General features: G+C 51.9%; 1 protein-coding gene across 7 annotated transcripts in view; it reads left to right on the forward strand.

Annotated features, from left to right (window-relative positions):
* GAS7 (growth arrest specific 7) overlaps nt 1-25,734 on the forward strand; it is a 208,389-nt gene that overhangs the window by 101,370 nt on the left and 81,285 nt on the right. For 6 of the 7 annotated variants that reach the window (XM_055305576.1, XM_055305581.1, XM_055305582.1 and 3 more), the window contains exon 2: nt 20,761-20,881. In XM_055305576.1, the coding sequence (XP_055161551.1) occupies nt 20,761-20,881 (121 nt within the window). Of the gene's footprint in view, nt 1-5,646; nt 5,774-20,760; nt 20,882-25,734 lie in introns of those variants that run through there. The other variant, XM_055305578.1, reaches the window with a different exon arrangement.

Raw genomic sequence — 25,734 nt, forward strand, 5'->3', positions numbered from 1 at the left:
CCACTGTTTACTCACAACCCTGTCCTCTCTCCACCTGCTTCTAGCATCTATCTCAGTCTCTCCCCTCCTGTCTCTGCAGATCCCCAGGCTCACCAGCTCCTCTCTCGTATGCTCAGGACCAGATTTCACGCCCACCTCACTCCCCGGCTCCTCTTTCTGGGATTGGCAAGGGCGAGCATCCACCACCCCCACCCCCACCCCCACCATGCTCTTCATCAGTGGGCGTCCTCGTTTGCTTTCTGGGACTCATTCCCAGAACTCAATCCATCTCTTGCCCATCCTGGAGCGAGCCCCCGAGTGTGAGGCACGGGGCTGCATCGAGGAGAAGGATGGAGACCTGGTTCTTGCTTTTGAGGGTCTTGGTGAGGGGGCCCAAGGTGGAGAGGGACCCAAGGCATGCTTTGGGAGGAAGGGAGGGAGGGAAGGAGGGAACAATTGGGCCCAAGAGGTGTCAGGGGGAAGTCTTTGTGCTGCTAAGTGAGACATGTCCCAGGGCTCAGCAATCCATTCTTTCTTCATAAACTGAGTCCAGGGGCACCTGGATGGCTCAGGGGTTGAGTGTCTGCCTTCAGCTCAGGGCGTGATCCTGGGGTCCCAGGATCGAGTCCCACATGGTGCTCCCTGCAGGGAGCCTGCTTCTCCCTCTGCCTGTGTCCTTGCCTCTCTCTGTGTGTCTCCTGAAGGATTGCAACCCCATCTCTGAGCAGATAGGCCAGCTCCAGTGTCAAGGGCCACACACAACCTGTCTGCACACGATCACAGCTCTAGGAGCTGGAGTGGACAGGCTGTGAGCTCTACTGTGTATCCATCCCCACACTGGCTTCCACCATGGTTGGATCTCCCCCAGGTACTGGTTCCAGTTCCCTCGTCCCCTCAAGAATTGACTTTTACTTCCTCCCTCTTTGCCCACATCTGTTCAACCACCAAGGCTTATTCTTCTTCTCGATTGTCATCCCTCCGTTCTGGGAAGGGTCCTTTTCATCTCTGTCATCGGGCTGATGCCGAGTCTTCTGAGAAGACTTTTCTGTCCACCCCAGCCCAGCACCGTCGCGCCCTTCTCTGGATCCTGAAAGCTCTCATTGTCTGCTCGCTCACTGCTTAGCACTTAGGAGAGACTCCCTGGCAGAGTTATTTCTGCTTTATCACTTGTGTGTGTGTCTCTGCCTTATCTTCCAAACTGCAGAAGCCAAGTCCCCCTAGGTTACAATTGCCTGTGTCTTCCACAGCATTTGGGAAGCAGTTGCTAATAACCATGGGTTGCTTGGTTGATCCCATAGCCAGGGGGCTGCCTCTAAGAGAGCTGGTGACTGTCTTCGAGACTCTGCACCCCAGAGACTGAACGGTCTGGTGAATAATTTTTCCCTTCACGACTGTGAAGCATTTAGAAAAAGTGAGTCATCGCCATACCCTGTCTTACTTATTAATTATCATTGTAAGACAACAAACACGATTCGTGCTACAGAGGATGGGAGCCCACAGTGAACGTGGCCTATTTTGGTTGATGGTTTGTTTTTTTTTAAATATTTTATTTATTTATTCATGAGAGACACAGAGAGAGGTGCAGAGACACAGGCAGAGGGAGAGGCAGGCTCCCTGCAGGGACCCCAGTTGATCCCAGGATCACAGGATCACACCCTGAGCCGAAGGCAGATGCTCAACCGCTAAGCCACCCAGACGTCTCTGGTTGATGGTTTTCAACTCAGTTGAGCCAAAGAATAACAACAGAAAGGTTGGCTGCATCAAATTCCATGAAACTTGGAGAAAATGGAGCTCAGTGGAAATGATCGGTGGTCCTTTTGGTGTTCGGATCACGGGTTTCCTACTGTCTCTCATTTGTCCGCATAGGAACCTACCTATTTGCAGACCTCAGAAAGAGGAGAAGAAAATGTGCTTTTTGCAGTCAACTCAAATGGTAGGAGATTATCAATACAGCAAACCTCAGGAGACATCTGGTTTGAGAGACAACCCCGAACCAGAAACCCATGAGAATGTCTTCATGAGTATTATACACCTCGAGATTCTTAGGTTTGGTTGAATCCTAAAGAATAAAACATTTGCAGGCCTCTGGTTTGTTCTGCTTAGCTCAGGTCAGAGCGGATTAGCGTCCCTTCAAAAAGGCCCAGAAAGGTCTTTTGCCATTGGCTGGAGGCTACCCTGGGAACCGTGATGACAATCTCCATGTGTTGCCCGTAGGGCTGCATTATTTTCTGTGATTGTATCTATTCTGTGTGTGTGATGCAGTGTCAGAGTGGTGTCAAGGCCAAATGGCCTTAAAACTGTCCCCTCTTGGCTGCTATAAAACTGGAAAGTTATAGGCTTTGAGAGCTTCCAGTGGTTATTTTAATTCTGCGAAGGCTTGAAGGACTCAAGGGGAAGGTCTTGGCTGTGTGGCTGCAGATGGAGTTTTGCTTTTACTTTATTGTGCTCTCATGGCCTTGCACAGCTGGACTCCATCCCTAACTATGCCTTCTGTCTCCTTCTATGCCCTCGAATCCTGATGGAAGTGATCCTCATACCTGTCCACACTGCTTTCTCTCTGGATCTTTCCTCCTGTGGCTGCGTGGCCTCCTGCCCACCCTTCCTGATCTATCTCAAGAGCTTCTGTTTCCTCCGTTAACTGGGGATAATCCTAGAACCTCTGCGTTGGTTTGTTGGATACATTACATGATACGAGTCCCAGAGCAAGAGCTCAAGAGAGCTCCGTGTCATCCCTGCAGAGAATCAGAGCTTGACAAGCAGAGAGGAGAAGCAGAGCCCCTGGAGCAGCTCACCCCAGGCTTTGAGAAGAAAGAGAAGAGCTCTGCCTCTGAGGGTGGAAGGAAAAAGACCAGAAAGGGGGGAGTTCAGGGGGAGGCATGTTGCCATTGGCCCTCTGAGTGTGCACACCCCCGGCAGAGAAGCCCATGGTTGACATTGGGATGCTGGCTGTGCTGCCTCCGTTTCCCCAAGGTTGAACACCAAATGGACCACCTTGTCTGGCATCTGGTGAAGTTTCTGGGTGCGGGCTTCACCTTCCCTGGGGGTTCTGTCCCTGTGTATCTCATGATGTGGCTTATGTCCCACTGGTTGGGAGCCCTTGATCTAAACTATCTCTGTGGGTCCCAGACTTGTGTGTGTGTGTGTGTGTGTGTGTGTGTGTGTGTGTGTGTGTGTGTGAAAATAGACATAACCTAAAATCTACCATTTTAACCATTTTTAAGTGTACGGTTCTGCAGCATCAAGTGCATTCACAATGTTATGTGACCATCACCATCCGCCTCCAGTACTTTGTCATCTTGCTAACGGACACTGTCTCCATTAAACACTAACTCCCTGGCACCCCCCTCCCACCCTGCCCAGCCTCCTTCTTGTCCTTGGCAATCACCATTCTATTTTTTTGTCTCTCAGAATTTAACTATTGTATTCTAGGCCCCTCATAAAGTAGGACCCTATAGTATCTGCCTTTTTGTGACCAGGTTATTTTGCTTTGCCTAATGTCTTTGGGGTCATCCACACAGTGTGGGTCGGAGTTTCTTTTCTGAGGTTGAATACCATGCTATTGTATACATATACCACGTTTTGTTTGGCTGTTCATCCATGAATGGACACACTCGGGCGTTGTTTCCATTCTGTGGTCATTATGAATAATGCTGTAGTACCTGAGGGTGAACAGATACCTGGGTCCCTACTTTCAGTTTTCTTGGATGTATCCCTAGAAGTAGAATTGCAGGATCATATGGTAATTCTGTGTTGAACTTTTTAAGGAACCACCATATTGTTTTCCATAGCGTCTACACCATTTTACATTCCCACCAGCAAGGGTTCCACTTTTCCCACATCCTCGCCAGTGTTTGCTCTTTCCTGACCTTCCTGTTTTTGTTTGTTTGGGATGGCCATCCTAATGGGTGTGAGGTGGTACCTCATTTGGGTTTTAATATATGTTTCCCTAGTGATGAGTGATATGGAACACCTTTTCATGTGCCTGTTGGCCATTTGTGTTTCTTCTTTGGAGAAATGCCCCTTGCCCATTTTTGTTTTTAAGAATTCTTTCTTTCTTTTAGAGAGAGAGAGATAGTGTGTGTGTGAGAGAGAGCACACGGGAGGTAGGAGCAAAGGGAGAGGGGAAGAGAGAATCCCAAGTAGACTCCACACCCAGCATGGAGCCCAGGGCGGGGCTTGATCCTGCGACCCTGGCATCATGACTGGAACTGAAACCAAGAGTTGGATGCTTAACCGACTGAGCCACCCAGGCTTCCCATCTTTGCCCATTTTTTAATTGGGTTGTTTGTTTTTTGTTTTTATCCAGTCTAAACTTTCCTTGTGTATCCAGGGAAATTTCAACTCCTCTCTCAGCCACTGCTGATCATAACAAAAACAACTGGCTTTTACTGGGTACGTTGGTCCCCTTCACTCTATGCTCACTGTTTATGTAAATCTCCCTCCTCAATCCTCCCTGCAACCTTTTGTGAAAGACCCTGCAGTCATCTCCCTTTTGTACTTGAAGAAATCCAAAGTTTCAAGGCCCTGCTCCGCCCCGGGCTATCACAGCTAATAGGTAGTGATCTGACAAGGGCCATCTGACTCTGTCCCTAGGCCATATTCTGATTTCACAGCCCTGACTCCAGGAGCTGGCACTGAAACCTCTTCATAAATACATAGTTCATCCATACGTGTGAAAGAATGATATTTTATAGGAAACCATCCAGATCTTGGGATGCATGGTCGCTTGGGGAAAACCATATTTATGTCAATAGGAAGACTCGTTTCCTAAAATCACGAAGGTTTACATTTAAAGGAAACGTAGAAATGGGTGAATTTTAAGTGCTAAACCTTCAGCTGCTCCAAAAAGCTGTCTGAGTGGAAGGATTTGATATATTCACAGAGGATCCAAGTCTTTTGCCTGAACGTGTGTAGCTGGTGGATGCCATAATGTGCTTGGGGTCCATATTCACTTGCAGCTAACAGCTTTGTGATCCTAAAAGCCCTCTTCCTCTGAGATGCATGGCGTAGCCCCTCTGGTCACCCACTGTCCAGGTTTGGAGGCAAGCAAGGGCAGAATGAAGGCAGGGGACCTTCGTCTTGCCCCTTTGGGGGCACCAGCCTTTCAACCCTGGACAGGTCTGACACAATGGTTCTTTGGGGGAGCATTCCCCATTCGTTTTATGTTGGTTTCGATCTGGTCTTGGGTTCACGCAGCTGGGGCTGGAGCTGAGGCCAGAGCCGTGACTTAGGGTTGGGAAGAAGTTGGCGGAACATTCCCCAGCAGGGCTTGGGCAGGCCCAGGGAGTCCCGCCTAAAATATAGTGGACAAAGGAGCTCTTGTCCACGGGCCTGGGGGTGGGAGGCATCTGGTCAGCGACACAAGCTTGGCCATTGTATGTCGTGACCTCAGCCAGCTTTTTTTTAGCTGAGAAAGGGGAAAGAGAGAGAGAGAGAGACAGAGTGAAAACAACAACAAAGAAGCCTCCAGAAACTTTGTAACTGGAAAGTCAGAATGCACCGTTGATTTCATCATAGGACCTTGAGCAGATTTGGAAGGAGCTGTGCAATGTTGTGGGTTCTTTGTGAAAGAAGAGCTCTGCGCAAAGCCACGCCAACGCCCCCTGGGATGTCCTGAGTCCTGACCCTGGCACAGCCGCTTGTGTCAGCCCCATTTCCCGTGGAGGGTGCCATGGAGAGGAAGCTGGCAGGGGCCTGGCCCTGGGTCTGGGGACTTCACACAGGACTCAGGACACTCCTCTGAGTTAGCAGCCACCCCTCTTCCCCCACAAGGAAGACTAACTCTTCTTGGATGGTAAGAATCAGTTTGATTCGCCCTCAGAGGTGCCGAGCTCTTCCTGCGTGTTTCTGAAACAACTGTGACGTTTTATTTTATTTTACTTATTTTTTTAGCTGTGACATTTTAGAAAGCAGTTCTGAGGACCTCTGAGATGGGCAGCTGGAGCCTAGAAGTGCTGGGGGCCCAGTGTGCTCGGGGGCACCTGTTAGGGGCCCAAGGCCTGAGTAGGGAAGGGGAGGCAGAGACGTGGCCGTGGTGCATGCGAGATGGGGAAGGCAAGGAGAACAAGATGTCCAAAGGGCTGTTTGTGGAGGGAGACGGAGTCACCACCTCCCTCCCCACCCCGGTTACCTGGGCAGCTGTTCGGTTGAGGCGTGTGACTGTGTCGTGGCGTGGATTATGGGGATTGGCGTCCACATCAGGCCTCCTTCCCTCCGCCCGGATCTGTCCTCCCACCCACCATCTCCCCATGGCCCAGCTCCAGCTGGGACCCTCTCGGGGAGTGGGGGAAGCCTGTTGGGTGGCACAGATCCTCAGGGAGGCAATCGAGTGTCTGCCCAGGCACCCTGGTGTCTGTGCTGTGGTTCCATGCTGGCTTGGGTGCTTCTGTCTGGCTTGGTGGTGGCAGCGGTTGCCACAGTAATGGGCATTGGTGCTCTCCTGAGACCTAAGAGTGGGATACCCTAATTTTGCCAACCTTATTGCCTCTGAAAGTTAGACATCCCCTCCTTTCTTGGAGAGAGGGACCTCACATCAACCAAGACTCTAGCCAGCACTCTATGTAGGCTCTGGGGAGCCGGCAGGGTGGTGTCCAGTTTGTATGGGGAGGCTAGATCAGTGTTTGCACATAGCCTTTTTCTAGGACGCTGCCTCTCACGGGCTGGGCCGGACAGCAGCTCTCATTTCAGCGTGGCTTCTGATGGAGACCTCAACCAGTGCCAGGGAGAGGGAGGTGGTGCTCGTCATCCGGAGGCACCTGGAAAGTCCACAGCAGGGCCTGTCAAGGGGTAAAGCACACATGAATTGCCCAGAGACCTTTAAACTACCGAGCCTGGTGCTAGGGTGGGGCCTGGGACTCTGCATTTCTAGCCCGCTCCCAGAGGACAGCCCTGCTGCTGGTGCAGGGGCTGCACTTTGGGAATGATCGTCACATTCCGATGGAATGCTGGGCATGCTGGGGGTCCCAGGGGGTCTGGCCTTGGCTCTGGGCCGCGGCCGGGAGGTCCACGGACAAGATGGACCCCAAGGGGCGTCCAGGGAGCTTGCATGTGTGGTGAGCAGCTTACCTGCTAGCAGGTGCAGAACAAGTCTGTGTGGGGGGTGCTTGGGGGGCTCAGTCGGTTAAGCATCTGCCTGCAGCTCAGATCATGATCCCGGGGTCCTGAGATCGAGACCTGAGTTGGGCTCCCTGCTCAGCTGGGAGCCCCCTCCTCTCTCTCTCTGCACCTCCCGCTGCTCTCTCTCTCTCTCTCTCTCAAATAAATAAATAAAATCTTAAAAAAAAAAAAAAAAGAAAAAGCCTGTATTGGGTACAGGGTGGATTCCAGCTTCAGACATGAGGAAGCCTGGGATGCCAGGGCCAGAATCTGGTTGCCGGGTACACAGAGCTTGACTGCGTGTGGCTCTAGGAATGATAGGGAAGGGGCCCCACATAGGCCCCATCAGGCCAGAAGAACTTACCAGAACTCACAGTGGTGTGAGGAGGAGGCCCAGAGTGCTGAGATCATGAGGCCCAATCCCCATCGTTGGGGGTGGGGGCCGATCCCTGTGCCAGGGACACTCTGCTGCCCCCGGACGTGTGTCTACACTTGAATGAGACTTTTCACCCCTCCTGCAAAATGGCACGTCTTTAAAGCAAGTGTCCTCGAGACCGACCTCCAGAATCGTTGAGCGTGAGAACAGAAAGGAAGAGAAAGCCGAGGAAAACCCTTGGAGACCATCTGGTGCGACTTCTGAATTTTCGAGATAAGGAAGTGGAGGCGTCCCTGCGGGGATGGAGGGGTCGCTCAAGATTTGGCAGCGGGCTCTCCATCCCGCCTTCTGCGCGCAGTGCCCCGGAGCAGTGGTGGGTCCTGGCTCTTGACTGTGATGTCACCTGCTGTCCCCCGCTGTCTGGTTTTATATGCACTAGTCGCGCGGCTTCAAAAACTGTCAGCAGCCTTAGGCTGGTTGGAACCTCGCCCCTCGCTGACTCGTGGAAGCGGTTCCAGAAACACGCTTCGCCTTCATCTCTCTCTAGTGCCCATGGTTCAGAAGCAATTAGGACGCGCTGGGAGCCGGCTCTCGGAGCCAGAAGTCACTTGGAGCGCGGGCTGCGGCGCCACGCAGTAACCCGGATGAGGACAGTTGCTGCCCTTAGGGTTTTGGGGGTGCCCATGGGGCCACCAAGCTGGCCACTCATGCCCCCGAGCATCCGTGGGCAGCAGCCACGTCACCTGCCCTTAGAACTCCTTTCTGAGCAGGCTGCTTTGCAGGAGATTCCAAGCGTGTGACCACCTGAGCCAGCGACTTGCGATTCCTTTCCTTTCTGCTCTTCTGAATTTGCAAGATCCATTCTGGATGGAACAGCATGTTTGGTAAATTTAGGTATGGGGTTTCCTTCAGGGGCTTGAGAAGGTGCCAGAAACCATGGCATGAGGCATTCTGGGATTTCCTCTTCTCTCCCCCTCCCGTGGTCCCTGCTCCTCCCAGTACCAAGTGTTGGCAAGATTCTCTTATTCCCCGGCTTTCTCCTCTGCAAAGGGAGATTTGAGCAGGAATCCTGTGGAGGGGGCCTCACCCAACCAGAAGCTGCCCACAGAGATCCTCAATGTGTCCTTCAGGAGCACCTCCGAGGGCAGGATACTCGACACCATTACCCACACAAACTCATGTAGAAAATCCAGGGTGGGGATCCCTGGGTGGCGCAGCGGTTTGGCGCCTGCCTTTGGCCCAGGGCGCGATCCTGGAGACCCGGGATCGAATCCCACGTCGGGCTCCCGGTGCATGGAGCCTGCTTCTCCCTCTGCCTGTGTCTCTGCCTCTCTCTCTCTGTGTGTGTGACTATCATAAATAAAAAATAAAAAATAAAAAAATAAAAAAAAATGAATTTAAAAAAAAAAAGAAAATCCAGGGTGCATTTTGAGATCCTAACCACCCCTGCCCACCTCCTTCTTCTGACACCTAGGGACAACGCAGCCCCAAAGGGGCCCAGCCAGTGGCAGGGGGAAGGAGAAGTTAAGTGTTCAGCCTTCCTCGTATGGGTGTGAGGTAATGCTCACAGCTTAGTGTCCTGGTTTGGGCATACTTTTTTTCTTTTTAAGATTTTATGTATTTATTCCTGAGAGACATACAAAGAGAGGCAGAGACACCGGCAGAGGGAGAAGCAGGCTTCCTGTGGGTAGCCCCATGTGGAACTCAATCCCAGGACCCCGGGATCACGACCTGAGCCCAAGGCAGATGCTCAACCACTGAGCCACCTGGGCGCCCCATGGACATACATCTTAATGATTGCCAATTTTTGTTACATTGCTTCCCTTTACTGGTGTCTCATCATACCCTTCCCACCAGATCCAAGCCGGGTTTGGCTGAGTAAATTTTCACTCTCTGGACCAAAAAAATTGGGGGGAGTTGTGCCGGTGGGGGTGGGAGGGGAGGTAATGCGATGCGAACGTTTCTTTTTCTTGCTAGGAGGTCTCCGTCATCTTGTGTTTGTGTGGCCACTGCTTTTGCAAAGTGACACTGGTCATTCAGATGCCTTGAAATTTCCCTTGGTTTTGGGCCTTGTTACGAAACACGTTCCTCATGTCATGGAAGCCTGGCGTGGGAGGGCTGGCAGCCCCTGGTTTTAGCGATGAGGGGCCAGAGAGGCCCAGGGAGGCCCCAGGACCCGCTGCCTGGGAGCACAGTGTCCGTGCGCCTTGGTCCTGTGTGCTTTCTGCCGATGCTTTTGGGGTCCCCAGGCTGGAGGTAGGATGTCAGAATGGCCCACGCTATTTTTATCTGCCAGAGAAAGGGTAGGAGGAAGGGAGCCAACATTCCTCGAAGTCGAGAGTTTGAATAAAATGTCTCTGTTAATCACGAGCTGATGGTGAGCAGACTCATTCAAGTTTTCCTGCTCAGAGGCCAGAAGCCGAATAGGCTGCCGGGAGCAGCACACTGCCTTGCCCTTTAGGACTCTAAAACATCAGGGCCAGACAGATCCTCGAAATGGGACCCAGGTTACAGGTTTTCTCTGGGGTTTCCCACACCCCTCTAGGCTCCAAGATAGGGTAGCAGTACAGCTTCCCATCTTTTTTTTTTTTTAAGATTTTATTTATTCATGAAAGACACACAGAGAAGTAGAGACACAGGCAGAAGGAGAAGCAGGCTCCCTGTGGGAAGCCCCATGCAAGACTCGATCCCAGGACCCCAGGATCACAACCCAAGCCGAAGGCAGATGCTCAATAGCTGAGCCACCCAGGCTCCCCTGGAGTGTCCCATCTTATTCCTAGAGGTGGTCTCCCTATTCGTGGAGTGCCTGTGGGAACTCCCTTCCCCATGTGGACCCCGAACATGACCATGAGGCCCTTGGGCACCTGCTGTCAACCTCGAGAAGAGGCAGGAGTTCTGCAGTTGTGCTGTTTGGTCAATGCGGAGATTCTCCCAAGAGTTGATGAAGAGTGGGCATGTCTCAGGTCCCAATCATGCCATGCGGTGTTGCTGGGCAGGTGCCACCAGCAAGAGCATGAGCCATCTCAGATGGGAGAGGTTTGATGACATCCACAGAGCTCCTTGTTTCGTGCATTGTCTCCTTCGGAGCCCTATTAATTGGCCACTCTGTCGTCTGTCCGGGTGGCAGGTGCATCGGTAATAGAAGCGTCTTTATTCAGTGTCAGTGAAGGAAGGGCTCTTGTGGGAACGTCCTAAGGCCTGGGTGAAAGTCACTTCCTATGGGATGGATTCCTTCTTGCTGTCCGTGGCTTGACCCACGGACACTTCAAGGCTGTGAAATAGCTTCTGACATGCAGGGGGGCGGGGGGGATGGGGGGGCGCGTCCAGCTCATCCTTGCACTTGGGAGCATTGTTTGCGAAATCGTTCGTCCGGTCCTTGCCCCACCGGAGACCCCGTGTTTTCCAGCTTAGCAGTATTTTCCTGTGAGGGCTTACTTCCTGTAGCCTTTGCAGAGACTGCATTGTAATTGTGTTCATCAAAATTCCTGGGTAACCAGATCACTCCATTCCTTTTTAGGATCGGAGAATAGAGTTTACTATTCTGCAACCCTCTGCCCGCCTAGTCCTGAAAGACAGGCCCTGGGAGTCAATGGCCCTCAGGGAGGTGCTGGGGGCTTAGGGATGGATACTCAGGGTGGACGGGACCCTTGCTCACTGAGTCCCTGCAGAGCGTTCCCGGTGGTTTGGGTGCCAGGCACTTGGCGGGCAGCTCAGTGGGTGCCGGGAGGAAGCTCCATGCACTGATGCCCACCTGTCACGGCAGGTACCGGGGGCTGCCAAGTGTAAGGCTTTCTCTGGCAGCTTTATGGGTAGAGGACAGTGATGGGGCTGGGGGCTGGGAGAGTGGGGGATGGTAGCTGATCCAGGCAAGGGTGAGTGCGGCTGGTGCTCCATGGGGGCTGGAGCTGGGGACCCTGAGTAAATCACCCTCTGGGAACTTGTCTGTATGATCCTAGAGGGCTTATTGCAGGGGCAGAAGTCTGGCATGAGCAAGGGACAGATTCTAGTCATGGGGACGTGGATTATTGCTGTGGGCATGACCCTGTCCAGCCATCACTCTGACCCGGAGGCCTAAGAACGCGTGAGTTGTGCTGGGTTTGGAAGAGACCTGGGGACATGTGCATTTAAGTGATTAAAGCCCACTTTAGAAAGTTCCTTTAAAGGACTCAAGGAAGCCCTGCCAAAGGTGGCTGATCTTTCTTTCTTTCTTTCTTTCTTTCTTTCTTTCTTTCTTTCTAGAAGATTTTATTTATTTTTTATCATGAGAGACACACAGAGAGAGGCAGAGACACAGGCAGAGGGAGAAGCAGGGTCCCTGCAGGGAGCCCAATGTGGAACTCCATCTCAGGACCCCCGGGTCATGCCCTGAGCCCAGCGCAGACGCTCAACCACTGGGCCATCCAGCGGTGCCCCTCCACCAAAGGTGATTTCTAATAAGAGCCCCTTGAGTAGACACATGAAGAAGAGTTCTGGCAAACCCGCTGATGAGTCGGTCCCATTTAGTGAGAAATCTTGCACGTGGAGGAGTAGAAGGAAGAAAAGCATCTTGCCTGGCTCTGCTCTGGCTTCTTGTTGGTGAAAGCTGGAGGTGGGCCTTACGTGCTTGACCCCCTTTTCATGCAGGGGTCCAACCACAGTGGCTCAGGGAACACAGAGATGCTCAGATTTGGGCAGGGACATAGCCACACGGTCCTCTCTCTGTGCTGAGCGTGGCATTGGCCTTTGGAATGCTTTGAGGCGGCCCAGGTGAGGACTTGGGGGAAGCCCTGGATCCCTGTTGAGTTTTCCCACAGCCCGCAACATGCTCTGGTCCCACCCGGTCCCCTTTAATGGATCCCAGAGCTCAGGACTTCCTGTGGAAGCCGATTGCCCATGAGGCCACCAAAAGGTGGCCTGAGATCAGACTCACAGCACCCAGATCCCAGAAAGATCTGTGGCCCCCAAGGGCTGTTCCCTCCTGTCACATCCCCTCTGGCTGGAAGCCTGTCGTTTCCCCCCAGGAAAGCTGTCAGAGTGGATCCTAGATGCCAGAGGATGGGGAGCAGACTGGCCAGATATCTGTTGACCTCGCCATCAGGACCTAGAGGAGGAAGGGATGTCCCCTTGTTGGTGTAGGAAGAGAGGCATTCTGATTTCATTTCTCTAGGTGCCCGCACTTGACTTTCCCCACCTCTTGGTCTTTTCTAGTATTATCTGGAATTTGTAATCCAAGCTCTTTCGTTGTTTTATACTGTATATGGAGACCAGCAACACCTACACATAGTCTGTAACTTGATCGATGATGATGATGATGATGATGATCTGCAAGTTTTTAAAGCTGCTTCCAGTGCTCAGCCCTGGGCCTTTCTAAGGTAGAGAGGTCTGAAATTAAGAAAGAATTTAAGGGAATTCTTCACCTTTCTTTGTCATAATCTCTCAGGCAGCTGTGATATACCTTCTGAGGACTTTTGAGGAGGACACACAGGTCCCCGGACCACTGTCTGTGGACCAGTATTCCCTGAACCACTGTCCATAGAGGAATGAGTCTCCATGCAGGACAGCTCAGCCACCTCCTGGGAGGGTCTCAGCATTTCCCAGGTGACAATCCAGGGGTATCTTTTAAAATGCAGTCACGGAGAAGCCTGAGACCAGCTTATTTATCTGTGCTCCTTTACTGGGGACACCCTTCTCCCATATAAACCCTGATAGGACTTTTTGCTTATCTCTGCCGTGTAAATACCTGGTCCACGGCGTGCCTGCCACGGGGCTTGCATTTTGCTTGCAGCACTGCAGGACCTGCCACGCTGCACATACATATCTTCTTTTAGCTGAGCAAAGTTTTCTCTTTTATTTTTTTTTCTTCTTCCCCTCCTATCAACCATGGTTTATTGTTCCATTTCTCTTCTTCAGGAGCTCCTAGCATCTGTATCTTGGCTTGTTCTTTTGTCCCCGTTTTTTTCTTTTTCTTTTTCTTTTTCTTTTTCTTTTTCTTTTTCTTCCCTTCCTTTTTTTTTTTTTATTGTGCATTTCCTTTGCATTCCATGAAAAAATTCTTAAATTGGCTTGGTACATAAGGAATGCTTTTTCCCCCCTTTCCGCAAGACTAATTCCACATTCTAGTGCATGTCGCTACCTCATAAATTTCCCTACAATTTTGTTAATTTCCTGTCCCCTTTTATAGCATTTGTTTCCTTTTTCCAGTCCACTTGCCTTGTTTTGCATTAGTTTATCCTCTCCTGATGATTTTTTTTTTTTCACTTGTATCAGATGCTCTATCCCCCTTCCTTCTATTGAAGTTGCTAAACACTTTTCCTGGGATTTTCCATCTGGATACCAGATGAAGTCATGATTTGAAGTTTGTGCCTCCCCGGAGGCTTCTGGATACTGTTCCTCGATTTATTTTCTGCAGTGAAAGACACTCTATTATCTCGTCCTACCCCACCTCCCTGTGCTCGACATTGAATAGTCCATTCATTCGGATCCATTAGGAGCTGGGATTTGTTACAGGTGGGGCACACACGTTGCTTGGACTACCATTCTATTTGTTTGGTGAAAGCCTCAGATCTGTTTGGAGCCAGTTCCTACTATGATTCCAAGTTTCCATTGATTCATTCGTCCCTCCATCCCTGCATCCAGTGTTCTGGGCACTGTGCTGAGACTAACGCTAGCGACAGCATGGCCATGGCCATGTCTTCCTGAATCTTACAGCCTGTTTCTCTGTTGTCTGGTCTCTTCTTCTCTTCCTCCCTCCAACCAGGTCTCCAGGTCCCAAATCTCTCACCCTTAGAAGAACATGAAGACATTGCCAGGGTCCATCCCCCCACCCCTACCCCAGAAAACTACTCGTGAGGACTTCACTTTCCAGGGTGCACTGGGCCATCACTAGGGCACCTTGCTTCCTCCTCTCCTCTTCTCTGTGAGTCGCTCCCAGACTGCACAGAAAGGCTGCCAGAGCTGGAGAGAATAGTACTTGCTCATTTAGGAGAGGAAAGGCACCCTACATTCTTATAGGTGCAGATTCTGAAGCTGGCAGCATCACTGGGAGAGCTGGGGCCCTGCTCCATGCTCTATGTCTGACCCTTGGCCAGGGGGGAGATGATCTTTCCTTTGGGAGCTGTTCCCAGCTTTGTGTAGGGGTGTCTCCACCCTGAACAGGTGTCCAGCAGAAAGATTTGGCATGGATGTGACTCTCCAGTCCCCGGGCCAGCTGGAGCTTGGTCATCTTTGGGGGCTCGCTTGCAGCCCCTGTCACTGCTGCTAATTGGCCAACCCCCATTGAGTGACAGTGAGGCTTGGGTCTCGGATTGCTCAGGGTGCACCAGTACCAAAAAGGTTCCCGGCGGGGGGTGGCGATGGCTCCCAAGCATACCTTGCCCTGGCCCAGCTGCTTTGGGGGGGGGGGGGGTCCTGGCTGGCTGTGCCTTTCAGAAGAGAGAACTTGCTGGAAGAGTTCTTTGTGGAGGAGCCTTCAAGCAGTGCCAATCACGGCACCCAGCTCATTAGCAGTCATTGCTATGGCAACGGGTCTGCCAGAAAGTGGCTCGTTAGGCTGACAACTTCAGAGATGTTATATATAGATTGGGGTGTGGGGGGAGTGGGGGTGTGGGGCCCTGTGGATATGCCTTTCTCTGGAGCTCCTATTGCTTCTGGGCTTGGGGTGTGAGAAGACATAGAATGGGGGGACTGTGAAAACTGTTCAGGCTGCTAAAGTGACGACCGCCAGGTACCGTCTCAAGTAACATCTGCTCGCATCTGGAGAAGGTAAGAGTCAGGTGCTCCCAGAAGCCTCCTGAAGGGGAAGGAGTCCCAGGCTGAACTTGACTGGGGGGAGGGGGCGGGGGGGATAGAGGCTGTCAGGGAGGGGGGCGCTGAAGGTGGGGGCTGGCACTGCCTGGAGGCTGCAGAGCCCAGATCCAATCTCTCTTAAAAGAAGTCTTCTCTGAAAGGTGTGGGGATAGCAGACCTTTCTTGCATAGGTACCCACGGAGCTAAGCCCTGTCTTTTTGTAAATCGTGCTTATTAAAATTTCACGCTCCCAGCGTTGCTTTCAGAAGTGGGATTTCTCTCAAGTGCTTTCTCTGAAGCTGCACACCAGCCAGTCTTCTGAGTTCAGTGGGCACGAGGCTCACCCAGAATGCATGTTGAGAGGCAGCCTCCGAGGCTCCAGGTTGACCTGGTGTTTTGATCAGGGCTCTGGAACCTGCCCTTTTAGCGCACGTCCCCAGGTGACCGACGGGGTGCTCCGGGGACCACCCTTTGAGAAACACTGCTGTAAAGGAGGGTCAGGGGGTAGGGAGTTTGTTTTCAATCTCTGGGTGACTTTCCTTTGCTTGCCTGTTGTTTTTCTTCTTCCCCGGGGAGGACCAGTAGCCCATCCTTAAGAGGAAAATTTCTTTGGCTGTGCTGTTTTAAGTCAGGAGACAAGGAAGTTAGCCTGCAGCCGGGAACGTGACTGCTCGGGTGTGGGTGGTGGTATTTCTGCTCCTCTCCGGGGAAGGCATATGCTCTTTTGGAGTCTGTGAGACAGGCAGGAGCAGGCCTGAGTTGTCACCCTCCTTGGTGGTAGCTGGGTGTCAGGTGGTCCGGGAAAGAAGTGGAGCTGCCCCTGGCTAGCCGGACAGCAGGGAAGCCTCCCTGTAGGTAACCAGATGGAAGTCTCTAGGGCCAAGGTTTGGTTTGATCATTTGTTTAGTTGTGCGGCGTTGGTCGAGTTATTAAATTCTCTCAAGTCTCAGATTCCTTATTTCGAGGTGGGAAAGTGGCAGATTAAACTGTAAAAACTAGAGATGAGTGTGTAGAGCACCCAGCCCGGTCCTTGGAGCGCTGTAAACGTTTGGTGCACAATAAAAGTCATTATCGATGGACTCAAGTGGGATCTGAGCTCGTATGTTTCTTGATTACCAGCTAGATGAGGGCTCTGAGTCATCTAGAAGCCTGCTGATACTTTATAGGAAACAGGGTGAGGGTGTATGTGCACCACGGACTCCCTTTGGGGGGGGTCATGCAGGAGATCCACAATTTTCTTCACATTCTCAGAGCATGGGTCTCCGTAAACAGTTGAACAGGTTGTTGACTGAACAAGGGAACCCACGGGGAGACTGAGATCCAGCCTTGCACTCAGGGCGAGGGCCCATCTGGAGAAAGAGCATTTTATGATTCCCACAAAGCCATGATATGCATCAGGTTGAGACTATGAGTTGGAGGAAATGGCCATCCAGCCTCCACCCTTGCTCCCACCCCCTCCCATCTTGTTCATTGTAGTTAGGACCCCAGTCTCTGGGCCTGTGTCCCTTCAACATCTACTTCCCATTCCCAGGGCAAACTGCTGATGGAATGGAAGGGGAGAAGTCACAGGACTAGGGAAGGAAGGCTAGGGGCCGCTCTCCCAGGAGGCCCATCCCTCCATGGCCATGAGCCATGAGGTCATGTGGGTGCATTGGGCCTTTCAGATGAGGGCCTGCAGGTGGGACTCCAGCTTTTTTCCCTCCATAGCTTAAAAACTAAACTAAAAAATTTTTTTTAATTTTTAATTACAAGACACACCTTACATAACATTTATCCTGAGTGGTATTTATACATCCATAGTACTCTGCAACTGTCACCACTGTCTCCTTCCAGGACATTCGAATCACCCCAAAGAGGAAACCCTGTGTCCACCCTCCCCTCCCACCCCCAGCCCCTGGCAACCACTAATCTCTTTGGTTTCCGTGGATTTCTCTATTCTGGGTGTTTCTTTCTTTTTTTTTTTTTTTCATTTAAGATTTGATTTATTTATTTGTGAGAGACATTGAGAGATTGAGAGTGAACAAGAGAGCAAGCATGAGCAGGGGGAGCGGTAGAGCGCAGAGGGAGAAGCAGACTCCTCACTGAGCAGGGATCCCAACGCGGGACTCGATCCCAGGACCCCGAGATCATGACCTGAGCTGAAGGCAGATGCCTAAGCCACTAAGCCCCCCAGATACCCCTATTCTGGGCATTTTATGTAAACGGAGTCATGTGGTACGTGGCCTTTTGTGTCTCTGGCTTATGGCACTAAGCATGGCTCCAGGGTTCATCCACATTGTGGCATGTAGCAGTACCTCATTCTGCTTCTTGGTCCCGATGCACCCCTTTCCATTGACTTGCTCATCAGATGATGGACCTTGAGGTCCTGCCCGCCTTTTGGCCATCGTGGATGATGCTGCTTGTGAATGTGGATTTACAGGTGTTTGAGCACCGTTTCCAGGTCTCTTGGGTGCATACCCACTTGTTTGCATGTCTTTGTAGTCCTGATGGTCCCCCCCTCTGGGAGGGGGGAGGGGTCTTCTTTCTGGGAGAGACCAAAGGCAGGGGGACTGTGGCAGCCTTGGGGGCTGGAGGGCTGAGCAGGGTCAGGAGCCGTGGTCGTGCTAGAGGGGGATGTGGGGTGGCCTTTGCTGCATTGGCCAAACTGGTAAGTAGGCCCAGCTGGCCCTGGTGCCCTCCCCCCTTCCTCTTCCAGCACCACTTGGCCTTCCTGGCTCCCACACAGGCACCTTCCATAGGGTTTGGTCACAGAGGGTCCAGCATTTCCTGGGTGGGCAAGACCTCAGGGCGGGCGATCATGGTACCTTCTTGGTCATCGGAGTCCACCGGTGGACGCCAGGGCTTGATCTGACCCCACAGAGTTACATGAACCCCCTAGAGTCATTCTCAAGAGAAGGGCACTGTGCAGACATGGAGACAGGACAGGTGTCAATCCTGCTGTTTCACAGGTGGGGTATGAAGGGTCCAAAATCCATTCCACTTGCTCAACCAGCCCCGCTTAGGAGCGGTCTCCTGGCCACCCACCTGGCCTTCTCAGCAGGTCACATTGGCCACCTCTTAACACATTGGTCTCCCCAGCAGGTGGATGCTTGGCTGCTGCATGTCTAGTGTCGTCTTGGAAACAGAGGTCTGGGGAGAAGTGACTATTTCTGGTGACATTCCAGACATTACAGGCACTGGCTGAGGTCTGGGCCCCTGAACTTCACCTCTCAGGGGGCAGGGGCTGTGCGAAGCCTGGTCTGGCTGGGCACTTGAACACACCTCCTCCTGCTGGGACCCCCTCTGTCACAGAGCTTTCTGGGTAATGGGCACTTTCCTGGGTGCCTTCCACAACAGGGCTCCTGTGTAGACACGTAGAGAAACGCAGCTGGCTGAGTCACTTCCTCATCATGTGGCTGCTTGGGGGCTGAGTCAGGATTGTGGCCCAGGCCTGAGCTGCTTCCACTGTGCATCTGGGTCCCTCTCTCCTCTGTCCCCTATTTCTGGCCATGTCACCCTCTGGCCCTTGCTCTTTTTTTTTTTTTAAAGATTTTATTTATTTACTCATGAGAGACACAGAGAGAGAGAAGCAAAGACACAGACAGAGGAAGAAGCAGGCTCCCTGAAGGGAGCCCAGTTTGAGACTCAGTCCCAGGACCCCAGGATCATGACCTGAGCTGAAGGCAGATGCTCAACCAGGCACCCCCCTCTGGCCCTTGCCTAATATACCCTTTAACAATTTCCCATTCCCCCCACCCAGGCTACGCAGAGAAGCACCAGCATGGTCTTCCCACCTCAGATGCTCTAAGACCCCAGACTCCAGCTGAAGCAGCCTGGCTTCGTACCCTATGGTTCTAGAATTTTTCTCTCTTAGGTTAAGCCTCCTAACCTCCCTATTTATTGTTCTGTGACCCCCAGCCCCACTCAGCCAAGGTGCACACCTCCTGCCTGTGGGATATTTATCCACAAGCACACTTCCCTCATTGTGAGACTCTCTGGTGTGTGTGTTTCAACCACCTTCCAATCCGGAAGAGGCCAGAGCAGGTGTCTGGAGGCCCAGGTGGACGTGCTCAGGTGTGTTTGGAGTCAGTGGACATGCTCTGTTGGTGAGAAGACCTCCTGGCTGCCGTCTGGCGCCCGGTAGTTCAAAGACGGCCTTCCATGCTGAACCAGAGAGGCACTGTGGGTGAACAGCCGTTAACCACGGTGGCTCCAGGAAGGCTGTGGCCACTCAGGGTCCCAGGAGCATCTAGGATGGAACCGATCCCTGCTGAGGGCGTGCAGGGTGCCAAGGAGCAGAAGTTCCTGGTTTTGCAGCCTTCAGACAATATGAGAGCAGGACAGGCAGGGGCTGTGCATCTCTCTTGCTTGCTTTTAATTCCTTAGCTGGCTTTCCTAAGTAGCCACCATCAGAGACCAGAACTACCTCGGAGGGATGCCGAGGACATTTCAGTGCTGATTAGGTTTTTTTTTTTTTTTTTTAAGAAAAGATTTTATTTATTTATTCATGTGAGACAGAGAGAGAGAGAGAGAGAGAGAGAGAAAGAGGCAGAGACACAGGCAGAGGGAGAAGTAGGCTCCCTGCCGGGCTCCATCCCAAGGCCCTGGGATCACTCCCTAAGCCAAAGGCAGATGCTCAACCACTGAGCGCCCCCCCTTTAATACCTCCACACAGAGCCCTGCTTTGCGGAGAAATTCACAGCCCCTCTCCTTGTGTGGTTAAATCCACTTGCTATCTTCGGAAGGCACAGCCACTGTGTGGGCTAATTTGGACCCTCTTTCCTTATTTTTAAATGTTCTTTAGCTCACCACTTATTTTTGTTGTTTGAGGGAAATTTAGATGCAAGGGATAACGTAATCGGGAGAGGAGAAAAGTGGCCCTTAATCCCACTGCCAGAAGTCACCTCTCTTGTAACTCTGAGGGTTACACCTGCTTCCTCCCTGTTAGAGGATCAAGCCATCCGTGAGGGCACATGGAGGGACCTGTGGTTTGGCCTGTGGGTCCCAGTTGTGCCCAGATCCCTCGAGGGGGCAATTTGGACACTGGACCAGATAAGCCCAGCCTAGTTCTTGGTCCATTCTCAGCGTTGTTATAGGACGCTTTACATCTTGCTCTGCTGAGACGTGCATTAATTCCTTCTGGTAGGTTTGCGCAGCAGGCTGTACTTGGTGGTCCTGGAGGTTCAGGCTTTGGATCCCATGGGAAGGGGGGTGCACAGCATATGAGGGCCCTGCAGCCTGCAGAGCCGTCCGGCGAGAGCTTGTCCAGGGGACCCCTCGGAGAGAGTCCAGCTCTGCTAACTGGCTGTCACCTCCCTTTGTCCTTTATGACAAGCTGTCCCTTCTGCACTGGCTCTGAAGCATCAAGAGCTCCTCTCACCTCATGCTTGGTCAAGCCCCTGGATCACACATGTGTGGCCTGTGACCGCCCTCAGGGCTCCCACCCCTCCCAGCATCAACTCTTTCAGGGTGACTTCAGCCGCCTGTGACTTGGTTGGTCAAAAACTGGCTGAAAACCAGTTGTACAAATGCCCAACCTGTGTGACCTCTCCTTTCCTCTTCCACAGAAGCCTGGAATGGTTCCCCCTCCGCCGGGAGAGGAAAGCCAGATCGTCATCCTTCCACCTGGGTGGCAGAGCTACTTGTCTCCCCAGGGCCGGCGTTACTATGTCAACACGACCACCAATGGTGAGTCCCGCTCTGGGGAGCAACGTGCACCTGCTCCCCCTGGATTTCTGTCTCCCTTTTGCATCTCCCAGTGGTTAACACCGTTTCTTCGGAAACCTGCCTAAAGAGGCTGCGGCAGACGAAGGGTTTCTCCATGGTGCCAGGTGGTGGGGACCTGCGCCAGATCGAGAAGGCTGCCCTTGAGGGTCGGGGGTTAACCCTGGAAACTTGGGCATCTCTGTTGAGCCCCACCTCATGCTCCAGGGATGCTTTCCGACCTGGGATCTCAGAAGGTTCTCTGGTCAACCGCTGGTTGATGTCATGTTAACCAGGTTCAGCTACTGCATGATTATCTTGGAATATGGCATGTCCTGATGAGGCGAGGGATTTCCCTGATTTCACCGCAGCATCGCGTACTCTCACCGGTTGGCATTTCCTGGAATGTTCTCTGGGAAATGCTGGGGCTAGTTATGCATTATGTATTCTAGTAGGTAACATGGGTCCCAAGTGCCTTTCTGAGAGGAGTTAAAACCACAGCTCCTTGTGCCCAGTGATTGTGGGCTTCCAGAACCTTCCCGAGTGGCTCCAGGACCTCAGCATGCGGGCTCGCTGCAGAGTGGGCTGCAAGAAGGCTGGAGAAAGTTTATAGGAGGAGGAGTGGCAGGTTCTCCAACAAGGCGGTCTTGGGCAGGGCAGAGCAAATGCAGCTCAGGGCTCTCTGTCTGTTGACCTCTGTGCCTCTCTGGAGGATGGAAACACAGAAGGTTCGATTTGGGGTGGGGGGAGGGGGTTGGAGCGGGGAATCGCAGATGTGTGTGCCAAGGCAGGATGTGAGATATAATCCATAGCCACATGTTGGCTCAGTCTTCGCCCTTCATTTCTCTTGTGTGTACCCCACCTGCCTTAACGGTCACCTCTTCCTACCCAGTGGGGCCATTAGTATGACTGCTGGTGACAGGCCTGTGCTCAGAGGTGTCCTGGTAACCAGAAAGCCAGCTGCTCTTTAGAGGGAACAGCAGAGAAGGCAGCTGGCACCTGCTACTCGGGGGCCGGGAACTGGGGTCGGGGGCCTGGTTTGTTCACGTCCCCTGGCAACCAGCCTTCCGTGGGCGTCAGGGCATGTCCCAGCTGAAGAGGTAGCTAGAGTTTCTAGGAAAAGGGAAGTAGAACAATTTCTGACCATTCTAATCTTAAACTTCCTCAAAACAAACACGAGTCGCTTTGCACTGTTACTGGACTTTGAAGTTTCAGAGGAAAGTGTGTGTGCACAGCTCCCATCTGTGAAATGCAGAAATTGGACCATATGATCCTGAGATCAGCAAGGCTCTGGGCCCATTCTCATCCTGAATTAGCCACTCTGTTGCAGAGAGGCTGCAGGTGGGTTAGTGGTAGAAGAGGCTTTCTAAAATCTGCAGTTTTGTTCATCTTTTTTTCTTTTAATTAATTTTTTAAAACATTTTATTTATTCATGAGAGACACAGAGAGAGAGGCAGAGACACAGGCAGAGGGAGAAGCAGGCTCCATGCAGGGAGCCCAGTACAGGACTCCATCCCAGGACCCTGGGATCACGACCTAAGCCGAAGGCAGACACTCAACCAGAGCCACCCAGGTGCCCCATCTTCTTCTTCTTTTTTTCCCCCCCTTTTAATTAGAAAGTAGTATATCCTTGGTAAAAAAAAAAAAAAAAAAAAAAAAAAGTAAAAATCCCCGCTTCCATTCCCTAAAGCTATTTATCATGCATATCCTCCCAGATATTCATAGTCTCTCGCCTTCTAGGCATATGCATGATTATTCTTTTTAATAAGTTGGAAAAACAACCTGTGTTCTAGAAATTGCTTGAACAACATATTGTGTACCTGCTAGCCTAACTCATGTTGTGTCACGGCCATGAAATAGTCTGTTGCAAAATTCAACTCTTCCCTCTTCATTCAGGGGATATTAAAGCCCCGTTTTATATCAACAGACATTATCTGGCAGCTGTTTTTTCTGAGGTCCAGACTCTAGCAGGTGCCTGGGGGCAGGGTCTGGGGATATAGCAATCCCAAGAGGCTCTAGGTCACAGGCTGGCAAACTTTTTTTCTGCCAAGGGCCAGGTAGTACGCTTTTTTTGTCCTTGAAGCTCCTGTAATCTCTGTCAACTGCTTCTCAGCTGTGTCTTTGTTGTGTGAAAGCAGTCGTAGACATAAGGAAACCCACGAGTACAGCTGTGTTCTAATAAAACTTTATTTGTGGACACTGGAATGTGAATTTCTTCTTTAAAAAAAATATTTATGTGAGAAAGAGAGAGAGTATGAGCAAAAGCAAGGGGAGTGAGCAGAGGGAGAGGGAGAAGCAGACTCTCCGCTGAGCAGGGAGCCCAATGCAGGGCTCAGTCCCAGGGCCCTGAGATCATGACCTGAGCCAAAGGCAGATGCTTAACCGACTGAGCCCCCCAGGTGCCCCAGGAATGTGAACTTAAAATAACTTTCTTCTTCTTTAGATTCTTTTTCAAGCATGTAGGAGGATCTTAGTTCAGGAGTTTACAGGCTGCGTGGTAAGGCAGGTGGGCCCCCCCGAGCTCATGGCTCCTGCCTGGACTCTGTTATCCCTGGTAGGACTGGCCCTCCCTACCCTTCCCCACCTTCCCTGATGGGCTCGCTGTCATCCCGACTCCTTGGTCTTGCCTGCCACTTTTATTCACTAACTGTGTGATGCATCCTCATCCTTTGGATCGATTGACTTGTTCAACAAACAAACACTTACCGGGCGCACCAGAGTCCCAGGCAGATTGTTGGATGCCGGTGATAATACTAAACAGAAGCTCTTCAAAGAGCTTATCTTCTTAACAATGGAAGCAGATTTTAAAGGAATATGTATTTGATTATTCTTGTGAACAGGGCTGTGAAGGAGAAATCCAGGGTGTTTTAAGAGTGTGTTGCAGGGACGCCTGGGGGGCTCAGTGGGTGAGTGTCTGCCTTCGGCTCAGGGAGTGACCCCGGGGTCCTGGACCTCAGGCTCCCCGCAGGGAACCTGCTTCTCCCTCTGCTTATGTCTGCTTCTCTGTTTCTCGTGAATAAATAAATAAAATCTTAAAAAAAAAATCTGTTCTGAGAGACCCTGAGAGATCAAGAGGAGGCTTCCTGGAGGAGGGGACGCCCTGCCCTTAAGATGGAAATGCCTTTCTGAAGGCAAAGCCATAGTCAAGCTGGGAGGGACCCTGCCCGCCCCAAACAGCATATTTAAGGACTTTATTCCTTTGCCTAAGGGAATGGGAAGCCCAGCTGTCTTTCTGACTTTCTTCTGGACCGCTTCCTTAGACCAGGTTTGTCTGGCTGCCGGGCTGCTTCTTATATTTTTGGCTCTGACCCCCTCTGACCCCCTTTCTGACCCATCAGAGCAACTGCTTGCTCTCCTCATCTATGTGACCCCCCGACCTCTGGGGGCACATGAGTCTGCATCTCCTCCTGGCCGGGCCAGCCACATCCACCTTCCTGTTCCAGCCCTGGGGCCTCTCCTGCTCTGCGACTCTGGGCCGAGGCCTTGCACCCTGCTCCAGCCACTGCGCACCATTCTTCCCATCATCTTGTCCCATTCTCCCCTTCTTCCAGATACTTCTCGTGTCCCCAGCCCCTTTGCAGATATGACTTGAGCACCGTGAATGTGCTGATCCCGTGTCTACACCACCTACACATGTAATGAACTTAAAGCCCAGTTCACATCTGTAGTCCCTTGCTCTGGCTCACCTGCTTATTTTCAAATCCATTTAGGATTTTATGGACGGGGACTGTCTCGGGGGCTGGCCACCGAGCTGGGCTGTAAAGATGCAGAGTCAAACGCTGGGCGGCCTCTGCCTTGGCACACTGCAGCCCTGGTTGGAGTCAGAGGAACCCGGGTGCTAAGAAGCATTGCAGGTGTTAGTCTGGATATCTGGGGGCCTCAACACAGGGATGCCATGCGCTGACGTGTGCGGCATGAGCAGGGAGCAAAATGGTGAGGAGGAGTGATGACCCCACGAGGTCCTTTGAGCTGAGACTGTGCCCTCTGGCAATAGGAAGAACCAGAGCAGCCATGTGGCATGATCAGGATACTCTGGCAAGATCGCTTTTGCAGCGGAGTGAAAGATTTAGGGATGGTCAGCAGGGGCCGGGCAGACTAAATGAGAGGAAAAGTAATAGGGTCAGCTCTGCATCTCCTGCCATGGCTGGGGAGGAAGACGTGTAATCCGTCAGACAGGATGTGGCAGGTCAGAGAGATGAGTGCTCGGGTCCCTCTGACATGCACCGAGAGCTGGGGACACAAGGGAGAAAGAGTTTGGAAGAAAGAGAACGAATCCAGGTTGCACGCAGGGTTCCTTGGGAGATATTTGGGGAGAGGTGGCTAGCCTGTGTTCCCGGACAAATGGGTCTGTGACTCGGGGTGAGGGTGCAGCTGGGTTGGGGACTCTGAGAATCTGGGGAGCCTTGTGGGTGCCTAGCTTGGCACACACAGAGCAGAATGGATTGCACTTGACCATTGTGCAGTGGCCAACAGGTACAACCACAGATAGCATCCCACAATTTTCATTTCATCCGCAGGGACAACAAAGCCCCGTGCAGGTCACCCAGGGCGAACTTGTAGGAGAGAGCCCTGCAGGAAAACCCTAAAAGGAGGGGTGGAGGGACTTTGAAATAATTGTCTGAGATAAGACGAATGCAAGAGAAATAAAGCAATACCATGATAGGCAGAGGAGGAAATTTTAGGAAGGGACCTTCAGAGATAGACTGAAATACCGAGCAGATTTATTGTGGATATTTTAAATTATTGGGGGAAGCACAGATTCTTTAATAAATAGGGTTGGGCCTGATGGCTAACACGAAGTTTCAGTGGCTCTGTTCATGCAATAGGACTGTTGTTTT

Source organism: Nyctereutes procyonoides, unplaced genomic scaffold, assembly GCF_905146905.1.
Source record: "Nyctereutes procyonoides isolate TBG_1078 unplaced genomic scaffold, NYPRO_anot_genome, whole genome shotgun sequence".
NCBI lineage: Eukaryota > Metazoa > Chordata > Mammalia > Carnivora > Canidae > Nyctereutes > Nyctereutes procyonoides.